We start from the raw sequence: 17,388 nt of genomic DNA, 5'->3' as shown, positions 1-17,388 counted from the left end.
TTGTTCTGTGCTGTAGCTGGTTCAGCCCTGTTACCAATACTCTAGTAGCTAAAAATACTGTTAAATAAATTAGTCACCTTCATACTTAATATATATCAATTCAAGCAACTTTTGAAAACTACTTTGCCTGACGTTTCAATAGTCAATTTTTTTAAATAAATCTATTTATTTTTGTTGGGTTTTTTTGTAATATTAGTATTATATTTATTTTTCAAATCTTTGCCCAAATACACTATTTATATAATAATCAAACTATTATGAAGGCAGGAGATCAAACCCTTGTGAAAGTTCATGGTAGATGTAGTTGTGTAAATAGGGGACGGCAATTTTGAAATGAATTTCTTTTCTTTAGGTAATATAGCTATAGGGTTGCATTGGTTAGAGTAACTCACTCAATCTACTTAGAAAAGACTGTGGAAATACAAAATGTGAAAAAGGACTGAAAAAGGGCCTTTGGTCTACAAGTTGTGTCAGCTAAATAGGTTTTCCACAAATGTCATGGCACAAAGCCTGCAGTGAATAATTACTGTTTTTTAACGGTGATGTTTAATAAATTGGTTTATAATCACTTAAGAGACAAGAGACAAATGTGTTAACAAAATCAAAACAAAAATTGGATTTACTTGTTTATACCTTATTTTTATTATTATACATTAAATGCAATTTGGTTGGGACAAGGATTATTATGCATGGATTGTTGTTTTCGTGGGACTTTTTAATTCGAGTAACCGTCAGGATGTGTCAGAAGCGCCCCCTGCCGCTCCTTACGCGGAAATATTCTGACGTGTCTTCCGTCGACGTGGACGTTGCCACCGGACGTCAGTTTTCACTTCGGCTACGTGGAAGTAGCTTCTCATCTGTTGCGAGATTGAGAGCTGCTTTTGGCCTCATCTGTCAGCTTCGCGCTTTCAAAATGATTAAAAAATTTGATAAGAAAGACGAGGAGTCTGGTAAGACTGCAGAATTGTAATTTTAAACGGTTGTTACCGTTGAATAGTCTTGATTGGACTTTATGTTGTGGAAGCTAAAGCGGTGCTAGCCTGTTAGCTCACTAGCTAGGTAAACCTACGCTACCTGTCAGCTACCTTGAGCGATAAATGTGGTTTGCAAACAAACGTATGATTAAGATAATGGTTTAAAGAGAGTGTCAAAAACTGAGTTGACGTTGCATTTAAATCCACAGCTACTAAAACATCGGTTTTCTGTAGTTCAGCGTTAGCCGACCGTATTAGCATCGTCAGCTGGATGTTGTCATTTCTCTCCCAAGTCCAATTTATATGAGTGGAAGTTGTACCAGTTTCTGTTGACGTTAAGGAAGACTGTTTGGATATTTGCAGATATCCACAAGCTAACATACGCTAATAAGAAGATCAAATTAATATAAAGCAGGATTGATTCTATCTTATTGGTTTCTCATTGCCCATTTCTTCTCTACCCCTTCATATATGTGTTTGCTTTGAATAAGGTTCAGTAAAGTTTTAATGGATTATTTTTCTAACACAACTATTTCAACTCATTAGGAAGTGGCTCAAACCCTTTCCAGCACCTGGAGAAGAGTGCGGTCTTGCAGGAGGTAAAGCCTAAGATCAGTGCTGTTGAAAACGTGTTCCTCGCTCACAATAAACAAAGAAAAAAAAACGGACCAAAGAAAAGAATATTCAGTGTACTGAAATAAAAAGTGTGTTTTTTGTTTACAGGCTCGCATCTTCAATGAGACTCCCATTAATCCAAGAAGATGCCTCCACATTCTCACCAAGATTATCTATCTCCTCAACCAGGTAAAAAAAAAAAAAAAAGGTAGACAAACTATGCTGTCTGTATGGCTTTGAGTTCATGACACCATCTTCTCTCATTCTCATATCTTTGTTCACACAGGGGGAGCATTTTGGGACCACAGAGGCCACTGAGGCTTTCTTTGCAATGACCAGGCTCTTTCAGTCCAATGATGTAAGAGGTCCCCTATTCATTTGATCTCTAATTAACTGGCTAAGCATTTCTTTTTAATTAATTCAGGTTTATGCTATTTCTCTTCTAGCAAACTTTGAGGAGGATGTGCTATCTAACTATCAAAGAGATGGCCAACATCTCTGAGGATGTCATCATCGTCACTAGCAGGTTTGTTCATTAAATGGCTTTTATTAGGGGTGCAACGATATTCGTATCGATATTGAACCGTTCGATACAGTGCTTTCGGTTCGGTACGCATATGTATCGAACAATACAACATTTGTAATTTATTTTATCAACTTTCCTTCTGACGATGCTGTCTGTGTTGAGCGCTCAGTGAATCTGCGTTCGACTACTCCGCCTAGGCTGCACTGTCGAGCGCAGATCCACTGAGCGCTCAACACAGACAGCATAGTCAGGAGGAAGAGCGCAGGGCACCTCCCCCACCCTCATTCAGATGTGGTGTTTGGAATTATTTTGGTTTTCATGTGACGTATGACCCTGAAGGTAAGCGAGTCATGGACTAAAGTAAAACAGTATGTTGGATGTGCCATGCAATGCTTAATTACATTGGTGTGAACTAGTGTGTTAGCGCAGTTAGCTCGTTAACGTGTTGGCCGTCTAGCCCCACGCACGGGGCGATCGGCGGTAGCTCGTTAACGGAGATTTGCCGTGTTGTGGCGTTAAGGTCATTTCAACGAGATTAACCTGAAAGCACTAGTGGGAACACAACGAATATGACTGCACATTTACGCCGACATCATCCTAGTGCAAAGACAAAAACAACAAGCATGCTACTAACTTTAGCCGAGTCATTTAGACAGCTGTTAGCACATGATTCTCCTTATGCTGCTGAGAATATAGCCCAGAAGAAGCGGATAGTATAGCTTTTATTTTGGAAAGAGCCATTTCTCTGTAATAAACTCTCTTTTCCAAAGATGAGTGATTCCTCAATCAGATACAGGGCTCGCAATATCGCTAGCCCGACGTCCTGGGGCTAGCGATTTTTTCAGTCGGGCTACCAAAATCTATCTCTGCCCTGCCCGTCGGGCTATTGTAGGAAGAAAAAATATGTGTCAATGCTTTTGCATTCTTTCAGAAATGTAGCTGGGTAATTATGTCATTGGCATCGGTGAGCCACTGTCAATATGTGAAATATTGAAATCGCGTTTGAATTTGCGCTTGTTTTTTTGCTTTCACTTTGCAATCGTGCGAACTGTGTATAGAGAGCGACAGCACTGATCTGTGAGTGATGATAATTTGCGCACCAATTCCTCTGACATCGTCTTATTAATCGTTAGCTTACTATGCAAACATGACAAGTAGGGCTGCTCAATTAATCGAATTTTAATCACGATTACGATCTGGGCTTTCAACGATCATTAAAAATGACTGAGCCGATTATTAGCCCCTCCCTCATGCTTTACTCTCGCGCTGCTCCGTGTGGCAAATCAAGCGCACTGCTCTGCATTTCGAACACGCGTCACAACAATTAAGAGGACCCGAGGGAAGCTCGGAAAGCTAAGCAGAAGTTATTTGGAGAGGAGTGGACTGCCGTTGGTTGAAAAGAGAGGTAAAGAAAAAAAACTTCAGTGGTGTGGAAACATTATGGGTTCGCGGAGTCAGACGTGGATCAAGTAGACACAGTGTGTAAACTTTGCTATGGTGTCGTAGCTGCACCACAGAGCAACACTGCAAAGTTCACATTTTTCATTTATTTCTTATATTGCAAACATTTGCACTGTTATCAGTATTTGCACACTATTTTATATTATTTTTTAAAGTCATTATTCAATACATTGTTATTGTTAAACCTTTAAAGCCGGTCAGAGCAGCATCCTCGTTTTGTATAACTATTTTTAAATCCCTGTAGAACCTGAACCGCTAAGCTAGCACAATAATTTTTTTCCATATGAAACCAGAGGAGTTGTACTTACATCTTATGCCATCAGCTTGTCCTAGGTCACGGTTTCCTTCCACATATAGCTTTGCAAAAATTGCATAAAAAGCGCTTGCAGGAACAAAAACATAATATTCCAGAAACAGCTTTGCCGATCCGATCAGCTGTTCTTAACACTTCCCACATTGAAAAAGACGTCAACGCGAACTATCGCAAGTGACGTCATTTTCGCGGAAAATGTAGTTTTTTACTTGTAGGCCTTAGAACTCGAATTGCACTGCTGGAAATAGTTTATTTTGATGCACATGCACATTCTTTGCAAATTTGCATCATAGGATTGTTTTTTTGTTTTTCCTGCAGTATATAAAAATTGCTGTATCTCCAAAAAAAAAACTATGAAGACACTCAAAATAAATTTCCTGTTGTTGTAAACTATTTTTTGCAACTTTTTTGTATTTAAAGCTTTGAGGGATAAACCTCTTAAATTTCTCCAAGTAGAAATATATGTAAAAAAACAAAACAAAAACGATTTTCAATTTTTTTTGTAGTTTATTGCACTTTTTTGCAATTAATGTAGTTACTATGGACTTAATACATACACATTTTTAAAATATGGGCTATAACAGTTGTATTGATGTATAGCAACGTGAAATGCTCCCACAAATGGCACTACAGCATGTAAAAAAAAAAAAAAAAAAAAAAAAAGCTCTGGCGGACGAAATAAATATCGTCAAATAATCATGATCTCAATTTCAGTGAAAATAATCGTGATTATCATTTTTGCCATAATCGAGCAGCCCTAATGACAAGTGAAATCTCCTGCAGCAAGCTTAAACATGTGAGAGGTTGATCGCGCAGAGAATCGCTGAGCTTATGTGAGTGCGTGTGTAAAAGCAGCAGGATTTATATTTGACTATGATGACCTGGATGACTGAGAACCTTCACAGACAGATATATATTTTAGTTCTGCTGAGCCAAATAAGACAGGTCAGGGTGAAGAAGTGACAGCCAAAGAAAAGCTTACCACAAAACGGAAAAGTTATGACAAATCAGACTATAAGGCAAAAAGAAAGTGCAGCTTTATGGTTTCATGGACAAAAGAATTTCTGTGGCTGCAATATGACGAGCTAAATAACCAGGGCTGCACATAAGTGGTCCGCAGGTGCGCATTCGCTGTCAAAATAAGAAACACGCACAAGGGTTAGGGTTAAATTTAAAAACTGTACTTTTGAGTTAAAATATATATTTATAATTTTAATAAATGACAAATTAAGAAGGCATGAACATTTTTTTTGTATCGAAAAAATATCGAACCGTGACACCAAAGTATTGAACCGAACCGTGAATTTTGTGTATCGTTGCACCCCTAGCTTTTATGTATACATTTATGTACATACTGATGTCTTATTTCTCAAATAAAACAGAAGAGTAAAAATAAGCAAAAAGTATTTGCACACCAGTTTTATAGTTGTACTAGCAGTGCACCTCTTAACCATTATTACTAGCAAAATGGAATATTTGATGGTATAAAGTCTGATGAGAACAATATCTTAAAGTTGTTTGCAAAGAAAATTATGATTTTTGCAATAGTGTGCTTTTTCTTTTGGCATTCTAGTGTCTTTATTTATTTCTTGCCTGGTATTTTATAGCTTGACCAAAGACATGACTGGGAAGGAGGATGTATACAGAGGACCTGCCATTAGAGCTCTCTGCAGGATTACAGATGTGAGTGCTGCTTAATTTCTGTTCAGAAGAGGAAATTGCTTTTGTCTTTTCTTATTAATGTCATGTTTTTAAGGTAAGAAACTGAAGCATCTTTTAATTTTTCGGTCTTTCCCACAGACGACCATGCTGCAGGCTATTGAGAGATACATGAAGCAGGCTATTGTTGACAAGGTTCCCAGTGTGTCCAGTTCAGCTTTGGTCTCCTCGCTGGTATGAATTGGGCTCATTTTTTTTTCTTTCAGTGTTATTCTCAGAAAAAATCTCTTTTGAGATTTTTCTGACATTTCTACACAATTAAAAGTTTGTTATTCACTTCCTTCATGGTGGACTATAATGTTCTTTCCACTTCAATTCTTCAGCACATGGTGAAGATGAGCTATGATGTGGTGAAGCGCTGGGTGAATGAAGCCCAGGAGGCTGCTTCCAGTGACAACATCATGGTTCAGGTGGGTAGGAACAGAAGAAAAACTACAGAATTAATGTTTTCTAGTGCGGTTTGCTTCATTTGGTTAATATTGAGAATAGTGAATATTATTCCTGAATAGAAATTAGTTTAAAGTGGCTGCTTATTTGTGTCCTGTTCTCTAGTACCACGCCCTGGGCCTGTTGTATCACCTCAGGAAGAATGACCGCCTCGCTGTGACCAAGATGCTCAACAAGTTCACCAAGTCTGGTCTTAAGTCTCCCTTTGCCTACTGCATGCTCATCCGGATTGCAAGTAAACTGCTGGACGAGACAGAGGGAGGGTGAGTAGACCAGCAGCAGTTTGATACACAAAAGATATGTGGGCATACTAAATTTCAGTCTTGATGTCATGTTGACATGGGTTTTATCCTCGTATTTACAGTCATGACAGCCCCTTGTTTGACTTCATCGAGAGCTGCCTGAGGAACAAGAATGAGATGGTGGTGTATGAGGCTGCTTCTGCTATTGTCCATATGCCCAACTGCACTGCCAGGGAGCTGGCCCCTGCTGTGTCAGGTTACTAGTTTACTCACATATTATTCATAAATGTGCTAAAAAGTTTATATTGTAAATGAGCAAGTTTTGTCTTACTGCATCAATCTCATTTTAAATGTACGTCTTCCTGCAGTGTTGCAGCTCTTCTGCAGCTCTCCTAAAGCTGCATTAAGATACGCTGCTGTCAGGACCCTCAATAAGGTACAGCTGCACACTCCCTTCCTGCAAAATATGGCTTGTTTTTTAAGGAAGGTTTAAGTACCAAACACTGATGCATAAACAGCCATGAGTTGTTTAATCACAGCAACATAAAAATAACCTATTACAATTAAAAACATAACTCTGGATGTAGTATAACTACATTAATATTTCCTTTGTGTCCACTAGGTGGCCATGAAGCATCCATCAGCTGTGACTGCGTGCAACCTGGACCTTGAGAACCTGATCACCGATTCTAACCGCAGCATTGCCACGCTAGCCATCACCACTCTTCTGAAGACTGGCAGTGAGAGCAGCGTGGATCGGCTCATGAAGCAGATCTCCTCTTTTGTCTCAGAGATCTCAGATGAGTTCAAGGTCAGGCGCTTTTGTTTTAAATAATGCACATAAATATTCTCAGGCACAAAGTTCTACAATATTTTCTCAATGGCTTAATCACTATACAATATTATTGCAATTTTAAACAACTGCAATATGCTGAGTATATATAAGTTATATTGGGATATATTGTTTCTGCTAGCCATTCCTTGCTAATGTTGTCGCAGGATGGTGGCAGATGAGACGACCTCTTAAATTTCTCTAATTAGAAATATATGTTAAAAAAACAAAAACGATTTTCAATTTTTTTGTAGTTTATTGCACTTTTTGCAATTTATGTAATTACTATGCACTTAATGCATGCATATTATTAAAATTTAGGCTGTAATGGTTGTATTGATGTATAGCAACTTGAAATGCTCCCAAAAATGGCTCTGCAACATGTAAACATATAATATAAGCTCTGGCGGACTTGGTTCTATGGTAGGTCTTAAAGGGTTAAATGCCATCAGTGCCCTTTGTCCTGTCCTGGTTAGGAAATCTAAAATAAGCTCATACCTTTGGGTTAAATTTTCGCTGTGCTTTGTTGATTTCTTTTTCCAATATCGCTGTCTTTATCAACTTCTTCCTCTACGCTGAAGGTCACTAGAAAAAACCTGAACAGCACCATCTGGTGGAGTAAATAACCAGTTGATTTTATAGTACTGAATTTGCGTTTGCGTTTTCTAAAATAACACATCGATATTTGGTGTCCCTGTATCGATATAATATTGCCACACAAAAAATCGCAATATTATGGAAACCAGCCATGAAAACATGCAGGTTGTAGATGAAAAGTGTCATTGTGGTATTACAACTGGATATTAGCTTCTTTTGGGAGAAAAAAGATCAATTTTTAAAATGAGTTTTAGTGCTTTGCTCCTACTTAAAAACAAATCCCATTACCTTTGTTCTGATTTCTGATGTCCTAAATGTGTGTTTTTATTTCAGGTGGTTGTGGTGCAGGCCATCAGTGCTCTCTGCCAGAAGTATCCCAGGAAGCACAGCGTCATGATGAACTTCTTGTCCAACATGCTCAGAGATGATGTAAGTCATATAAAAGTGTATTGTCTACATTGGGCATTTGACTTTTTGAGTTTTCTTGTGTGTTTGTTTTTTTTATAACAGATATAGAATCTGCATACTACAATGAGTCACTGTAATAATATTTTTTTGTAAACCTCTTCTCTCCCTGCAGGGTGGATTTGAGTACAAGCGGGCCATCGTGGACTGCATCATCAGCATCATCGAGGAGAACCCTGAGAGCAAAGAGACGGGCTTGGCCCATCTGTGCGAGTTTATCGAGGACTGCGAGCACACTGTGCTTGCCACAAAGATCCTGCACCTGATGGGTAAAGAGGGTCCACGCACCCCGCAGCCCTCCAAGTACATTCGCTTTATTTTCAACCGAGTGGTGCTGGAGAGCGAGGCTGTCCGTGCAGGTGAGACGAGTAGGAGAGCATGCACCCCAGAAGTTTGACCTTAAATCTGTAACATCCATAGGCAGAGGCTGATACTTCTTATTTTGGCAGCTTTAGTTAATTTTCTTCCAATTTTTTTTAGGCTATTTACTAACGAGATAAAACATTTGTTTGTGTCATGCTCCACTTTTAGCTGCTGTCAGCGCTTTGGCTAAATTTGGAGCTCAGAATGATGATCTGCTGCCAAGTGTCCTGGTTCTTTTGCAGAGGTATTCATTGGTTTTGTTTGAGTGTATGTGTGTGCGCATGTGTGCACTTTTGAAAGTACACAGTGGATAAACTCTTTGTGTGTCAGTGCGGTATAATTTTTAACACAGCTCTGTTTGCACAGGTGTATGATGGACAGTGATGATGAGGTGCGCGACAGAGCTACTTTCTACATGAACGTGCTTCAGCAGAAGCAGAAGGCTCTGAATGCTGCCTACATCTTTAATGGTAAATTGCAGTTGGTTTTCAAAATAAAAGAGCCGTCAAGGCAGTTTGTTTGTCAAGCACTCAGCAGGTGATGTGCTGAGTCTCCTTGTATGTGTGTTTCAGGACTTTCTGTTTCCATTCCTGGTTTGGAGAAGTCCCTCCACCAGTACACCTTGGAGCCCTCAGAGAAACCTTTTGATATGAAGACAGTCCCTCTGGCCACTGCTCCAATCACAGAGCAGAAAACGGGTACGACCACAGGGATTTGTTTATTTTTTTAGTAACCGAGAAACTGTCACGTTCAGGAATCAGATCTTTAAGAACAATTTTATTTGTCCGCTCAGAAATCGCCCCAGTCGCTACAAGCAAGCTTCCAGAAAAGCTGGCCCCATCACGCCAGGACATTTATCAGGGTAAATGAACAGCATCTGTTGTTTTGCGATGATCGGAGATGTGCGTTCACCTTTGTGGTCATTTCGATGTAGCTGATAAAATCCCTGCTTCGTCTTACATCTGTTTTTGTTCACATCATTGCCAGAACAACTTGCGGCCATCCCAGAATTCCAGGGTCTCGGCCCGCTGTTCAAGTCTTCGGAGCCGGTGCAGCTGACGGAGGCTGAGACTGAATACGTGGTGCGCTGCATCAAACACACGTTCGCCGGACACATGGTGTTCCAGTTCGACTGCACGAACACTCTAAACGACCAGCTGCTGCAGAAGGTACCGCAGTTTTGTTTCACAATTACCTGAAGTTTAATAATATTTTTAAACATATCAGCATATGAAACGTGTGAATATGTTTGATTCTTTCTTCTAGGTGGTGGTGCAGATGGAGCCCTCGGAGGCCTATGAGGTCGTACACTGTGTCCCTGCCCCAAGCCTCCCATACAGTCAGCCTGGTTCTTGTTACACTTTGATCCGGCTTCCCGATGACGACCCCACAGCTGGTACGAACATTCAGACATCACCAGTGTTTAAGCTGCTTAAATGCCAAGTTTGGGTGATTTATGCTTCCTGTCTGTTCGCAGTGTCTTGTACGTTCAGCTGTACTATGAAGTACCTGGTGAGGGACTGCGACCCCAACACAGGAGAGCCTGACGATGACGGTTATGATGATGAATATGTGGTATGTAATAGAAAATGTGTGACTTTATTTATATTTGCCCTTCAGCTGTAAAAAGGCAGGAGTATTTTTATTATCCTGCTGCCTGACGTGTGAATGCATTAACGCAAAAATGAGGCAGCTTCAAATCGATACCACAGGTGTATCTACTAAAAATCATGGACAAGTTTAAATCTCAGTGACCTCGATCTCAAGGTGAAGGTAAGGGGTCAGGTTTTCTGAAAATCGTGAACGAGGGTTTTGAAATTGATACCATAGGTGTGTACGAGGAGGCGGACGGGTAGCGTTGGCGGTTAACATGTTTTAGCATCAAACTAAACCTCTTCCTTTGTTTTGGGCGACTTTCTTTAGTTGGAGGATCTAGAGGTAACGGTTGCAGACCACATCCAGAAGGTTCTGAAACCAAATTTCGGAGCAGCGTGGGAAGAAGTAGGAGACGAATTTGAGAAGGAAGAAACTTTTGCCCTGGCATCTGTACGAACTCTGGATGGTACGGACAATTAGAAGTTAATTTTGTAATATAACCTTTATTTAGTTAGCATGTATAGGATAAACTGACCTAAACCACTGTCGTGAAACTTTTTTGTGTTTTTGTGTGCAGAGGCGGTGGGTAACATTATCAACTTCCTGGGAATGCAGCCATGTGAGCGCTCCGACAAAGTTCCTGAAAATAAGAACTCACACGTCCTCTTCCTTGCTGGTGAGTGTCTGATATCAGGATATTGATAACTGTATTCAAGTTTAACTTCAACTTGATCTATAAAATATTAATACTGTAAATTTCTTTGAGTTGCTTGAAGACGTTTCACCTCTCATCTGAGAAGCTTCTTCAGCTTCTTCATCTATAATCCAGTTTTGAGATCCCTTCCTAGACGCCTTAACACCCACTCACATCCTGGGCCATCTGACCTCAGGAAATCACATATAAGGTGGGGGCCAGGTTTCACAATGAGCTCACCCGAAACCCTGGCTGATTGGGACCCACACCCGCTTTCACACCTTGGCTCATGTGATTAGGTAGAGGATCATCAGGGGGTCCTTTTGTCCCTCTTTGGGGGGGAAACTCCCACTGGGTTTAAATCTGGGACTCTCCACCATTTGACCTTAGAACTGAAGAAGCTTCTCGGATGAGAGGTGAAACATCTTCAAGCAACCTAAAGAAGTCCAGACGCTTTTCTTTCCAAGCTCCTTTGACTACGATGACCTGGATGACTGAGAACCTTCACAGAAATACTGTAAATATGTGTATATGTTGTGAGTAAAAACTTTCCCACTCTCACTCTAAGGTGTGTTTCGCGGCGGTCACGACGTGCTGGTTCGGGCTCGGCTCGCGCTGGCCGACGGCGTCACCATGCAGGTGACGGTTCGTAGCGGAGACGAGAACGTCGTCGATGTCATCTTGGCTTCGGTGGGTTAAAATGGTCGTCATACAGCTTTGTGCCAACGCGACTAGAAGACCTTTCATCCCTGTTCAACCACCTGAAACGTCACTTAGTTCTTCACAGATCTGAAATTCTATTTCATGAATGTTTTATTACTTCTAGTGTATAAACTAAAAAGTGTTCTCTCGCTGTTTCTTTATATTTTCTGCTGGTCCTCATGTTTTGTTATCTGTCAAAACTACAATAAATCATGACTGTCCAAGTTCTGGCTACTTAATTTATTCCAGTTGGAAATCAAGAAAATTTTTTTTTTTTTTTAGAAAACTAGTTTTATTTGAAGAAAAATTGACATTTACTTGCTGACATCGAGAGAAATATAGAAAATTATATAAAAATTCATCACAGCTGATAGCAGGACAGACAACACAAACTGGAAGGAATCAAGAGGGTCCCGCAAATAAACTCAATGATGACACACCCCAACACCAGTTCAAATTACTTGACATTACCGTGCTCCCTCAGTCACCTCCACCTATTTAAATACAATCATTTTTAGCCTGCATTTCCCATTTTCCATGGTAGTAATGAACATTTCAGGGATTGGTGCTGGTAAATTAGCTTTGCTTAAATCGCAAGGCCGATGCAGCATTTCATCTGGGTACAATCGTCACGATCGCTCGTTGCACCACGTGTGCGTCTTTCAATTTGGTACGACACATAATCCGATAGTTCTACAATCAGTTGCATTTGGTTTCCTTTCAGAAAGAGTGAATAAAATTGAAATATGCATTTAAGAAGCCAGTGGGATCTTCCAGCTGAGGGTAGTGACTGATGTGCTCGTCCAAAATTGTGACTGTTGACTTCTGGACCAGCTTCCTGAGGAAATGGAAAAAACATGGGACTGTTTCAATAAAACATGCCACAAAGGACACAAAGACAGAGCTTTAAAGCTAGTCATTTGTGACTGATCCTCAGCTCTGATGAGGGAATAAATCTAGCACATTTTTCTAACTTTTGGGTGAGAAACTAAAACATTAATAGAGCCATTCTCAGCCTCAGCCTTCAAGGCAACCGAAGCTACTCCCTAATCTGCTGTGCTGCCTAAATGTCACCAGCACATGGTTTTCTTCCTTCTTTAACATAATGTCCTGCAAACTTTCGCAGCCCCAACTGCAAGGTGCACTGAGGTAAATGACATTCCCAGATGGATCACCTGCTAGGTGCTCTGCTTTTTATCTGTCAAAGCAGTTTGGAAACTCAGCACATTTAAGGTTACCCCAGTTTAGGGGGCATTATGGATAATCTGGATTGTCGGGTGTGGGGGTTAAAGAAACAGATGAAGGAGCACTCACTGGTAAAGACGGATGAACTGGGGGTGGGGGTTGACGGGGTCCAGGGGTCCGTAGATCATGTGCACTGAAACACACAAGGAAGACGGTGAGCGAGGGGAAAAAAATGGAAAGAGGAACACTGAGAAATGGAGGAGCGGTACAGGACGAGTGGGATTAAATTAAAAGGCATATACTGGAATTATTTCTCCCAAGATGTTGCATTTCTCATGAGCTCTATGCCACACACACGCACTGAGCTTCCAATCACAGATGGACTAAGCAGCTTAGCATCAGCAGCTCTCTGCCTGAGGCTGCTGACACCGTAAGAAATTGTTTGGCCCATACAAAAGCTGCCCTCTGATTTATTAACACACACACACACACACACACACATTGGGATATGTGACGCAACAGTGAACTTACGTGGGACATACGTGGAAGTGAGCACTCCCACCCAGCGCTCTCTGTGTTTCAGTCTCTGGTTGATGTATTGCAGAATACTGCGGAGACAGAGCGGCAAAGTTAGAAGCGAGCGAGCAGGTTACAAAGGCCAAAAGACCAAACAGGCACACGCACCTGTCCAAAACTAAGTTGCCATCATTGTAGCGTAACCCCGTCCACATGTCCCAAAACTCAGCGTCCGTGGGCTGCGTGTATGGGCCGAACACCTCTCCTATCCTGCCGGTGAGGAAACGAATCAAAGTCCATTATCCAATTATGTAATGTCCTAATGCAGGGCTCCAGCTTTAACTCTGGTGCTAAAGGGCTCAGGCTCTCTTACCCTTTTTGAAAGATCACAAAGTTAGTGAGGCGCGTCAGAATCGGAGCCAGAAAACTCGAGTCCTTCAGAAGCTTTTGGAGGACAGAAACAAGGACAGAAATGTCTCTAGGATAAGTTTACCACTCAAACAGCTCCCCTTAAATTTCACTCCATCCTCCTCAGCTTATTTAGTAACATGGGCTGGAAAAAGCAGGATGAAGCAAACAATCGTGACTCACCATCTGCAGCAGCCGTGGGTGGTGCGTTTCTGGGAACAATCCTGTCAGGAAGAAAAGTGTCAGCAGCGCTTGTGACTTTCACGTCGGAACAACATCTGGAATGACGTGCATTATTAACGCTCAAATATCAGGAGCTACATCAACTGGCGATCAATCTGGCAGCTCTCGCTTTCGTCTGCCCTCGTAACCACCCAAGACAGTGTCTAGCAAAACAATCTGTAAGGGTGGAAGCTCCCCTCATAAATGCTGCCCAAGACTGGAAGACGCAGATTGAAGGCTGAAATGCACAGATATGGAAACCAAGGGAGAACAACTCGGCTGGTCTACCTAAAAGCTCCCTGCAGAGGATTTGTGGCCACTGCAACAACCAGGCTCCTGTCACCAATGAAAAAGGGACCAAAACAAGACACCAGTGTCAATTATGTAAGGACCAGGTTCTCTGTGGGCATCTGTGTGGTGTACTGCAGCAGTAAGGGGTTCTGAGCCCACTGCTACGGGCCATCAGGTCCTTGTATAACCAAAGTGAGGGCCGTGTCCATGTCCTTGTGGGTGTTGGACCGTCTATCTCTGATGGTCCAAGGCTGAGTAATGACCAAAAGAGTAAGGTCGTGAATACAAATAGCTTAGTTTCCTCCTGCAGACAGTTTGAGGAGCTCAGATACCCAGACGGATCTTGGAGTAGAGCCGCTGCTCTTGCGTGGCAAAATGAGCCCGCTGAGGTGGTTTGGGCATCTGGTATGGATGCCTCCTGGCAACCTCCCTTTGGAGGTTTTCCAGGCACAGACAACTGTGAGGACACCCGGGGTAAATCTAGAAGATTAGAGAGATTATATATGTCATCTGGTCTGGGAACACCTCGAAATCCTCCAGAAGTAACTGGAAAGTATGGTTCAGGAGTCTGCTGCCACCACGACCCGACTTCAGAAAAACAAAGAGCATTGAATGGATAGATTTTGTAAAAAGCTTAACATATTCAGTTTAAATGTAAAACAAACAGAAAATCTGAGCTGCAGCTTCTGTTTATACTAAAGCCAAGGATAACAGAGCGCACTGTACCTCCATTGGAAAGACACAAGCTGTTTAAAGTCAGATGACCTGTGCGATTTTGGTCACTCCTAGTTTGGAAGAAGGACAGAGGAAAAACCACAGCAGGTTAGCAGTTTATCAGTTTACACTGTTTTGGCAGCCTGCATGAAAACACCACCAACCTGTACAGCAGCTCCAGGGCCACGGTGTCTCCATAGTCGTGGGACACCAGATTCACTCGCTGGTTGCTCAGACCCAAGTGGGCCACCAGGGCTTCAACCACACTGGCCTGCTCGAAGATGGAGTACTTATGGGGCCGCTGGTACATTACAGCACAGTAAAAACACATGTTAGACACGTTTTAATCAGTCGATGTATAATGATGGATTTTCTGTATCTAGCTTTCACCCACCGGTTTATCACTGAAGCCAAAACCGAGGAAGTCCAGCGCAATCACACGATGGAATCGTTGTGTGAGCGGATCCCAGATCTGTATGAGAGGAGGGGGAAAAAGAAAGGATAGGTGGGGGTCCCAAACACACCCTTACAGTTCTCCATTTGTTTATCCACTGGGCATGTGCAGAGAGATGGGCACCTTGCTCCAGTCATAGCTGGAAGTGGGGAAGCCATGGAGTAGGATGATGACATCTGAGCTCCCCAAAGCACCGAGAGAGTCTGAGAAGAGACCACAGATCAAAGACATATTTGTGCTTGACTGGCATGTTATGGTAGCACTAAGACTGACGTGTTACCTCTGTAGAAGATTTTCCAGCCTCTGAAGTGGAAGACCTTCCCAGCACTGTGCCACTTCTGCAGCGCAGTGGACAGCTGAGGGGGCGGGATGTGCAGGTACACGGCCACCAAAGGGATGCAGATCAAACCCACATGAATCCACCACTCTCTCATCTTGAACTCAGCCGTGAGGGAGTCGCATTCCTGCCTGTGAGAGATGGACGCATGAGCGACAACACGTTAGATAAGAAACCTGCAAGATTCGCATCGATGCACAAGTTGTCGCAGATGCAAGGGGGGAGGAAAGGCCATGTCTTCCTGCTGCCTGCACTGCAACAGTAATTTATCACTGTGCAACTCATTAAAGGAGACAAACCCGCTGTCAGTTATCTATAAATGATCGATAAGTCATTACAACTCCAACCTTCCACCAGACCGGTTTACTTCTACGAGACCGACGCTGCTGCAGGTTGCTGTACTCTCATAAACACTGTGACCCGTCTTCAGCAGACCTTCGCCCCGTGTTTGGGATCCATTACTGCGGAGGAATTTCCTGCCGAGCGGAATAAGGCGACACTTTTCAAAGATTAAAATAAATTCACTGAGGTCTCACTCTGCCGCTACGTACACGAGGAAAGAGACTGAAGCGAGTAGCTTAGTTGGTTGTGGTTATTGTCAGTCAACACTTAAGTAAGCCATCATCATCTTAGCCGTTATTATACACGATCTTCGATGGGCTGACTGCAGGAGAGAAGCACAGTGCCACCTGCCGGTCTGGATGTGCAACAGCATTTTATCGTTTCTGACTACATTCATTGACTGGAAAACATCTTAAAAATGTGAAATTTGATCCAGCAAGACTGTTTTCTTTTTGTCTTTTACATTGATTTTATATATAAAATAAAGTAAAATTATTTTATTATTATATTGAGGATTTAGTCAGTTCCATAATAATAATAATGAGTGTCTGGCAGCCAGTGTCCGGCAGCCTCGCCTCTGTCAGTGCGCCCCAGGGTGGCTGTGGCTACGCTGTAGCTTGCCATCACCAGTGTGTGAATGTGTGTGTGAATGGGTGGATGATTGTGTGCAGTGTAAAGCGCTTTGGGGTCCTTAGGACCAAGTAAAGCGCTATACAAATACAGACCATTTACCATTATCATTGTTGTTGTTTTTATTTAATTTTTAAATAAAAAACGTTTTATTTTGACATATTTAGGTATTTTAATCTCTTAATAATTTTATTTTTCACTTCTTCTTCTTCTTTATGTTTTTATCATATTGAAATATTTGCTTCAGCATATTGTGTATTTTAATATAATATTTTACATATAAAATGTATGTATGTCAAACATTTTTTAAGTGCATGTCATGTTCTGTGTACTGGATGTGGATATATGCATGAAAGGGTCCCTTTGGTACATCTTTTAAACCTTTTTTTAAGAGAAACGCATCTCCTAAAAATCAGTATAGATTTACAATCATTCTATCAGTCAGTCATTCATTGGCAAAAGTAAAAGTAGTTTTTTTAAAGGAGAGGGGAAGACAAAAACCTCTTCGGGCACCCATATTTTTATATTTTAATTTCAGAGGACCGTGTTTTCTCTCCTAACAGCAAAGATGCACTGTAGCAGATTTAACTATTAGCTCATTTGCAGTCCCTATATATCTATATCTATCTATCTATCTATCTATCTATCTATATATATATATCTATCTATATCTATCTATATCTATATCTATATCTCTATATCTATCTCTATATCTATATATATATATACACATACACAACTAA

At 41.4% G+C, this 17,388-nt stretch overlaps 2 protein-coding genes across 3 annotated transcripts; one reads left to right on the top strand and one right to left on the bottom strand.

The window, feature by feature from the left end:
• Positions 1 to 736: 736 nt before the first annotated feature.
• copg2 (COPI coat complex subunit gamma 2) lies at positions 737 to 11,773 on the top strand. Its single transcript, XM_086268846.1, has 24 exons — positions 737 to 950; positions 1,521 to 1,573; positions 1,698 to 1,778; positions 1,876 to 1,947; positions 2,036 to 2,115; positions 5,497 to 5,572; positions 5,690 to 5,782; positions 5,932 to 6,018; positions 6,161 to 6,318; positions 6,420 to 6,553; positions 6,666 to 6,733; positions 6,920 to 7,108; positions 8,060 to 8,155; positions 8,307 to 8,550; positions 8,723 to 8,798; positions 8,921 to 9,024; positions 9,127 to 9,252; positions 9,348 to 9,416; positions 9,542 to 9,723; positions 9,821 to 9,950; positions 10,032 to 10,129; positions 10,478 to 10,616; positions 10,728 to 10,826; positions 11,413 to 11,773. The coding sequence occupies exons 1-24, from the start codon at positions 737 to 739 to the stop codon at positions 11,541 to 11,543; spliced, it is 2,799 nt and encodes a 932-aa protein (XP_086124972.1). The 3' UTR covers positions 11,544 to 11,773.
• Positions 11,772 to 16,288, bottom strand: mest (mesoderm specific transcript). 2 transcript variants are annotated; one of them, XM_086268847.1, is made up of 12 exons: positions 16,021 to 16,283; positions 15,617 to 15,804; positions 15,460 to 15,539; positions 15,277 to 15,354; positions 15,047 to 15,183; positions 14,895 to 14,953; positions 13,839 to 13,879; positions 13,621 to 13,691; positions 13,416 to 13,517; positions 13,263 to 13,339; positions 12,861 to 12,924; positions 11,772 to 12,384 (listed from the first exon to the last, which is right to left on the bottom strand). In XM_086268847.1, exons 2-12 carry the CDS (start codon positions 15,768 to 15,770, stop codon positions 12,267 to 12,269), a joined length of 981 nt encoding a protein of 326 aa, XP_086124973.1. In that variant the 5' UTR covers positions 15,771 to 15,804; positions 16,021 to 16,283; the 3' UTR covers positions 11,772 to 12,266. The 2 variants fall into 2 exon arrangements, with proteins under 2 accessions (XP_086124973.1, XP_086124974.1); XM_086268848.1 differs by lacking the exon at positions 12,861 to 12,924 and having other exon boundaries at positions 16,021 to 16,288.
• Positions 16,289 to 17,388: the final 1,100 nt, after the last annotated feature.

The sequence above is a fragment of the Aulonocara sp. 'chitande type north' Nkhata Bay genome, linkage group LG17 (assembly GCF_057382095.1).
Source record: "Aulonocara sp. 'chitande type north' Nkhata Bay isolate Kocher_YH1m ecotype deep benthic linkage group LG17, A_spYH_male_GT1.1, whole genome shotgun sequence".
In the NCBI taxonomy this organism is placed as follows: domain Eukaryota; kingdom Metazoa; phylum Chordata; class Actinopteri; order Cichliformes; family Cichlidae; genus Aulonocara; species Aulonocara sp. 'chitande type north' Nkhata Bay.
This window is presented reverse-complemented; position numbering and strand designations above follow the sequence as displayed.